The sequence below is a fragment of the Gekko japonicus genome, unplaced genomic scaffold (assembly GCF_001447785.1).
Source record: "Gekko japonicus isolate JY-2015 unplaced genomic scaffold, Gekko_japonicus_V1.1 scaffold2453, whole genome shotgun sequence".
Taxonomy (NCBI): domain Eukaryota; kingdom Metazoa; phylum Chordata; class Lepidosauria; order Squamata; family Gekkonidae; genus Gekko; species Gekko japonicus.
This window is the reverse complement of record NW_015173212.1, coordinates 135,479-142,786: the sequence shown is the minus strand read 5'-3', so window position 1 is coordinate 142,786 and position 7,308 is coordinate 135,479. Positions and strand designations below refer to the sequence as shown.

The 7,308-nt window shown below is 49.9% G+C and overlaps 1 protein-coding gene across 1 annotated transcript; it reads right to left on the bottom strand.

Annotated features, from left to right (window-relative positions):
- Positions 1-483: 483 nt before the first annotated feature.
- C1QTNF6 (C1q and tumor necrosis factor related protein 6) lies at positions 484-5,511 on the bottom strand. Its single transcript, XM_015422697.1, has 3 exons — positions 5,390-5,511; positions 2,567-2,816; positions 484-1,183 (listed from the first exon to the last, which is right to left on the bottom strand). The coding sequence occupies exons 2-3, from the start codon at positions 2,808-2,810 to the stop codon at positions 636-638; spliced, it is 792 nt and encodes a 263-aa protein (XP_015278183.1). The 5' UTR covers positions 2,811-2,816; positions 5,390-5,511; the 3' UTR covers positions 484-635.
- Positions 5,512-7,308: the final 1,797 nt, after the last annotated feature.

Here is a 7,308-nt window from a genome sequence, read left to right as displayed (position 1 = left end):
TCATGGAGGATGGGCCTATCCCCCACACAGAGATTGGCAAACTCAACTTTGATTGGATTGGACAAGATGAGGCCTGCTCGACTCATGACCCGCCGTGTATGGCAGCCCAGCAGGGTCTGGATAAACTGGTTTGTGCTGCAAAAACAGATGATTGTCAAGCACCTTGCAGGCAGTGGAGCTGTTATGTGGCTTGGAAATTTTGTGAAGATTTAACTTGCTTTAGACAGCTCAACTCAACAAGTAAAACTTTCTTGCCTTTGCGCAAACAAGAATGTTACTGATTAGGAAATTATCACTGGAACACCTGTGTGTCAACCCTGAAAGGAAGGCAAAGCCTGAGAGACAGCAGGTGAGAAGGATTTGGGTAACCTGGGGACTCTCACTGTTAACTTCAGGGTCTCCTCCAAAGTGAGCAGGGTTACAAAGGTCAGCAGGAGGTGAGCAGGAAATTCTTCCTTGAACAAATGACACCTTTCTGTCCAGAAAAGTAGCATCCACTTTTCTCAGCACCACATTCTCTATGGCTGTCTCCCGAACGCCCGGATCCCTCCAGTTCTTCCGTGTGTGTTTTGCAGCAGTTGCAGGCAGTGAAGAGAATGCACGGGAAGCAGAAGAAGTTCTTAGAAGGAAAGGAGTTACTCAAGGCTGGGCTTGATCAGGTAGCCGCTGAAGGTGATGTAGATGTCTATGTCGTCGCTGTAGATGGCGTTGTCACGCTCTCGCTTGTAGAGGCGCACCCAGACCTCGTCATTCTCCCGCAGCTCCAGCATCAGGCTCTGGCTCTGCATGATGCTGCGGTCGCTGGGCTGGGCATAGAGGATGACCTCTTCCTGGTCGTTCCTCATGACGTGCATGTAGGTCTCCTTGAAATTCCAGGTGTGGACATTGAGGCTGAAAAAGTAGAGGCCGGCCACGTAGCAGTAGAACTTGCCCTTAAACATGTCGAAGTGGCTATAGAGATTCACAAAGACGGTGTCAAAGATCAAGGCCTGGTACCCCTCGTTGCTGTGGAGGGCCTTCTTACGGCCTACCGAGAAAGCAGCATACTGGTGCTTACAAGGATCCCCTGGGGCACCCATCTGTCCCTTGCTCCCCTTCGGGCCCTGAGCTCCCCGTTCACCAGGGGGTCCTTCTTTGCCCCATTTCCCAGGAATTCCAGGCTCTCCTTGATCTCCTTTGTCTCCTGTGAAGAGAGGGAAAAGAGGGACTGTGAGCAGAATCTGAGGCTAACAATAAGCTTGTGGGTGGCCCAGAAACCCTGCCCCACAGCGTGCTTACATGCATAAGCAGCTTGCTTGGCAGCCATGATAAAAGGCCGCTGCAGCCGCTGGCAGAGTGCTTGGGGAGGGGGAGCAGAATGCAAGACAGGGCCTTATAGTTTTATAGCTTTGGAAAAAGTGCAGAAAAGGACAACTCAAATGATAAAAGGGTTGGAACACTTTCCCTATGAGGAAAGGTTAAGGCGCTTAGGGCTCTTTAGCTTAGAGAAACGACGACTGAGGGGTGACATGATTGAGGTTTATAAGATTATGCATGGGAAAGAACAGGTTGAGAAAGAGGTACTTTTCTCCCTTTCTCACAATACAAGAACTCGTGGGCACTCCATGAAACTGCTGAGTGGTCGGGTTAGAACAGATAAAAGGAAATACTTCTTCACCCAAAGAGTGATTAACACTTGGAATTCACTGCCACAGGAAGTGGTGGCGGCTACAAGCATGGACGGCTTCAAAAGGGAATTAGATAAGCATATGGAGCAGAGGTCCATCAGTGGCTATTAGCCACAAGGTATAGATAGGGACTCTGGGGCAAGTGATGCTCTGTCATCTTGGTGCTTGGGGGGGGCTCAACAGTGGGAGGGCTTCTAATGTCCTGGCCCCACTGGTGGACCTCCTGATGGCACTGGTATTTCTGGCCACTGTGTGATACAGAGTGTTGGACTGGATGGGCCTTTGGCCTGATCCAACATTGGCGTCTCTTATGTTATGTTAGGGGTTTGGATGCAGCAGAGCGTTTCCGTAGACTGAAGGATTTCTGCCCATGGAATACGACCTTTCTTGCCTCCCGCATTTCTGCTGCTGCTCAAAATACTCTCCCAAATGCTGCTCCTGGGAAACTGGGGACCTCCAGGGACAGCGTTCTAGGGAGTCCTTTGAGCTACAGCAGGAGAGGAGAGGCAAGAAAGTCCCACTCCATGGGGCAGAAACTTTTCATCTCCAGAAACAGTTCCATGGGATCCAAGCCAGGGGCACTAGGCAGCAGCCACAGCAACTCTGGCCCAGGTTAAATACTTGAAAACATCAAGGAGAAGCACAAACAGAACAGAGAAAGCGCAAGGAAGGAGAAACCCACAAAGAGAGGAAGCAGCGCCCAATGAAAGTGTAACAAGAGCGGTCAAATTGTGGCTTTTGTGCAGCTAGTGATTCTTCCATAGGCCCACAAACTTTGCAGCTCTCACATCCCTCAGGCACCTTTACTCCCCCCCCCCCCATTTCTTTTCTTAGGTATTTCTACCCCCACACTGGGGTGAGGTGTGGGGAAGGGCAGGCAAGGGTAAATGCGCACTTACCCTTCAGAATGGTGAGGTTGATATACGGACGGACCTCTGGCATCACATAGGGTACAGAGCGAGGGCTGTTTGTGCCAGGACTGGTCTCCGAGGAGCCTGGGGCATCCAGGGAGTCACAGCAACGGCGGCAGCCGCTCAGGGTAGTTGTGAACTGTGGGGGGCTCGACTCATCCCTGGGAGCCCCAAACACCACCAGTGGGAACACAAGGAAAGCCAAATGGACTCTCCTTTGCATGGTTTCCATAGTGACCTGGAAGAGAGGAAAAGGAGAAGGTGAGGAGAAAGGGTCAGATGCTAGGCCATGAAGCTCTGTGGCTGTACAGCAATCTTCGGCTGCATCCACCTAGCAATGATTCCTCACTGGGCATTCACTGCTGCTGTGAATACAGAGGCACTTGTAGCAGAAAGGAGCCGCCACACAAGGATATTCTCTGTGCTTTCCCCGGTATCCCCTTGGGCCTGCCATCCCCTGCCCCCCCCAAAGGGCTTTTGCCAGCTTAAAAAAACAAACACCTGATTGTAGCTGTATTACTGTAGTGTTACTTATAACAATATAGAAAGTACTGTTTTTTTTTAAAGCACTACCTGGATCAGTATGTGTGAGGCGGGAATGGTGGGTGTGAGGGCGCGGGGATTGTTTTGTTTTATGTTCAGAGATGGCTTGCCACTGCCTGCCTCTGTAGCGACCCTGGTATTGCTTGGCGGCCTCCCATCCAAATACTAACCAGGGCCAACTCTGCTTCAGTTATGAGATCTGATGAGATCAGGCTAGCCTGGGCTAACCAGATCAGTCAGGGGATACTGAGGGGAAATGGCCCTGGTGTTGTGGACAAGCCTACTTTGACTATGATCTTTCTAGAAAAATTGTATCAAAGCAGGTTTGGCAAAAAACACAGTGAAGCAAGGAAAAGCCCAGGAGATGGACAATTCCACGACAATGTTGTGTGGATGCTCCAAAACACACTCCAGTGGGGGGTGGGGAATGGTCCAAGTGTTTATGTGGGGAAAAACCTTGGAAACCAAGAGAGTCAAACGTGGGCAGAAGGCAGCGAGACAGAATTCTCTCCACAGAGGTGCTCAAATGGCAACTTCATGCTTCAAAATGCCTTTCATTATAAAGAGCGACACTGTTGGGATTTTATGAGTATGTGTAAAGTGCTTGTAGAATAGGGACTTCTATTTCCAATGACAGCAGTGGCACTTTAGTAATATTAGTTCTATGATGGTCGGGAAATGGCTAGGATCTATTACTTTAAAGAACTTTACAACCAGCAACAGGGATCATGCTTCTGAATTCTGTACCTTATACGTTCATATCTTTTGTTTACATCTGCCAGTCTAATCTCTTTGTATGTACTCTTTCTCCTCCCTCCTTCTCTTTTCCCTCCTCAAAATCCAAACGATACCCTCCTCCAACACACAAGTGAATACTGGGCCCAATCCAGTAGCAAGTTCTGCACCAGACCCATTGCAAATAATGGGGCCTGCACAAGGGCACTGCTCTGATTAACTTAAAGAAATAGTTGAGCAGGAAAATTTCCAGAGGATTGTGGCCTACACAGATCATCTCCCTCAGTCTTCCACTTATGGCACTTCAGTGATGCCAAAAATCTACCACCTAAGAAGAAGGTGGCCTCACTCAGGAGGGGACTGTCCTCAGGTCGCAAACAGCTCAAGATTAGCACTCTACACGATCCTCCTTGGGGGCGTGCCAGGTAAACAGAATGTGTGTGACAGATATAAAATCACTTATTATTTCTTCTCCACCCGCTGGTAGGAAACGGGTATAGCAGTCATTATAGTAACTTCTGCCCCTAAGGAGAGGTTTATATGAGGCTGAATTAATCCCTGCTTTTGGAGGCCAGATCCCCCCAATTTTTGAGGTGGATATTAGGGGTGGGGGGGGGGGGGCGGCATGCATCAGCAAGTAGGGAAGCCAGTCTCCTGGTGGGAAAAACACACAAGCAAACCCTGTGACATGAACACCATTAATAAGAGCTTTTGGGGAAGTATCAGTTCTTCCCTAGCATTTAACCATGAGCCATTAAATCTTTCAAATAACAATGCTGAACAGGACTTTCACTGTGTAGGCTAACAGAGCAATCCTAACCCCGTCAAACCCACCCACCCTGGTTTTGGAAAGCTGTGATTCTGTTTAGGATTGCACTGTTAATAGCCTACATTTTTAATTCCAAATTAGAAGTGCAGTTTAGCAACCCAAGTAACGTCCATGTAGCCTGACGGCACAACCCCGAAGCCAGATGCGTTCATGGGACAACCTGCCTTAGTTTTATGGTCTGTATAATGGGACAATAATAATAATCAGAAGGGGGGAAATCTCACATGCCAAAACCCAGCGTTCACAGAAAGAGTCTCGTCGCTTGAGTGAGCAAATAAACTCCACGTTGAATTCTGCAGCCCCCCCCCCCCTTTCTGGAAGGGGACCACTGTTTTAGCATTCAGCACACGACGTACCTACCTCCAGGCAGCTTCTGCGGGTTCTCTAACAGGAGCTAACTTCTGCCCTCGGATGAAGCTGCGCCCTTCCGCCTGACAACAAAAATCCCCACATCCCCCCTTGGAAGTCTGCAGAGTGCTTTGAAGGCAAAATCTGCGAACTTTGCAGAAAGCGGTGGAGGAGAAAGGAAGGGGAGCCGCGAAGGCATGTGCATTTGGTTAATTACGCCTCGGCTCGAGTTTGGAGGCTTCGAAACGAAGGGGGGGGGGGAGGAGGCTGCAACAGAAGCGGAGAAGGGGGCCACTCTGGCCGAGGCTCCTCTGTCCCATTCCCACCCCCTGAGCCATGTGGCCCATCGGGCTCACCCTAGAGGAGATGCGCCGCTTTCCAGATCCTTTGCAGCTCTTCTGCTGGCTGGTCAAGCCCTTCCGCGCACTGGATAACCTCTGCTGGCAAAGCCAACCTGGAGTCCCATTGCGTTAATAGCTTGCTGTTGGCAAAGACGCCTCAAACCGCCGGCTCTGGTGCCGAGCCCGGCTGAGCCTCTCCCCTCCCTCCTTTCTCTCCCTCCCGTCCCCTTTCTGAGTTTGGGATCTGCAGGGAGTGTTGGGTTTCTGCCGCGTTAACTCTTTCCTCCGCAAAGGAAAACACTGCATGGATTTCAAAGGCCTGCGACTCCGAATCCCTTTCCCTCATTCAAAGCGTTGCCTCTCTTTCGCCCGCCCCGATCCCGTGCAAAAGCGCGCCCTCGTTACACACGCGCAGGAGAATGAGGCGGCAGGCTCCTGCAGCGGTGGAACAGATTGCACCGCTTGAAAGTTGCGAGTGGCGGAATGCATGTTCAAAACCAGCACAGCTAACAGAGAAAGGAGGATGGAATCTTTCTTCTAGCTATGTAAATATTTGGTTTGCGTGGCATGTTTTTTATGTGAAGGAACAGTAAAATCTGGAATTGGGTACTTGCACTCTATAGCATCAGGTTTTTGCATTTCCCACTTGACGCTCTTGCTTGCAAACCAAGATTTCCAAGCTAAAACTTGTGGAGTTCAGGTCCTCTGTGAAGACTGGGGTGTAGAGGCCTAGATCCCTAGTCAGTAACTGGAGGGCCAATTTAGTGCCATGTCTAGGAATACATCACCAGTGTAGTATTCTATGAACACTTATGCATGCTTCAGATGTACATGCACTTTGTACGTGAGGCTGAAGGTGCTTCCCAGTTCTTTCCCACCTCCTAGTTCCTAATTCTGGAAACCTACAAACAAATATTGAGGATAATTTAAAAGCACTGCACCCTAAAATAAGGTTTGGACCACCACCTGTCATGCACCCCCAACATTCAGGGGACTCTGCCCTCGAAATGGGCCTCTGCTGTTTCCTGGTCAAAAGCTGTTATGTATTGACTGGTATGCATGAACTGCTATGCGAATCACCTAACTGAGATACCATGTTAAGCTTCGCCCTGGGCTAGGATCCTAATGTAACCAATAGGAGCCCTAGCCCAGAATGTGTCTGCCAATCAGCTTGCAAAGCGGGATCGCTCCTGATTGGACGTTATCTCTTCAACCTCATAGGTTGTATTACTGTACAGTGGGTGTGGCTACATTAGCCGGGAATGTTTAAATACAGAGCAGCCAGTGTATATTTTGACTACTGATGGGTTCTGGCTGGCGATTGTTGTACCGTGTTGGAGAAGTAACTGAGCTGAAGAATAAAAACCGCATTCTTGCTGAAATCACTCTCCGACTCTTTGTTAAGTTCGAGACCTAACAATTGGCGACGAAGGTGGGATTGTAGTGCGGGTAGGCAGCCCCGCTAGTACAGACCCCACAACGGACAACAGTGAGATCGCAGAGGCAGGCCAGCCGCAAGCAGCACCAGATCCGGTGACTTCGCTTGTGCGCATAAGGATGGCCGCGAACAGCCAGAGGTTCGAAGCGTTCGAGCCGACTACCGAAGACTGGGACGCTTACCTGTCAAGGTTTGAGTTCCATCTTGTGGCAAATGACATCTCGACGGAGGAGAAGAAGAAGGCGACCCTTCTCAGCTCGTGTGGGAAGAATGTCTTCGACATCGCCCGGTCACTGGTGGCACCAGCTGACATCAAAGCTGTATCTTTTAAAGACTTAACGGATAAGCTGAAATCACATTTCTCTCCACAGCCGTCGGAGATAGCCTGCAGGCACACTTTCTACAAGCGGGGCCAAAATCCGAACGAATCCATAGCTGAGTATGTGGCAGCTCTACGCAAGGCAGCGCGGCCTTGCAATTTCGCGAATGTGGAGGA

Coding starts and splice junctions, on each gene's coding strand:
- C1QTNF6 (XM_015422697.1), bottom strand. CDS start 2,810: ATGGAAACCATGCAAAGGAGAGTCCATTTGGCTTTCCTTGTGTTCCCA. Junction 1,184..2,566: donor CAACCTCACCATTCTGAAGG/GTAAGTGCGCAT, acceptor CTCTCTTCACAG/GAGACAAAGGAGATCAAGGA.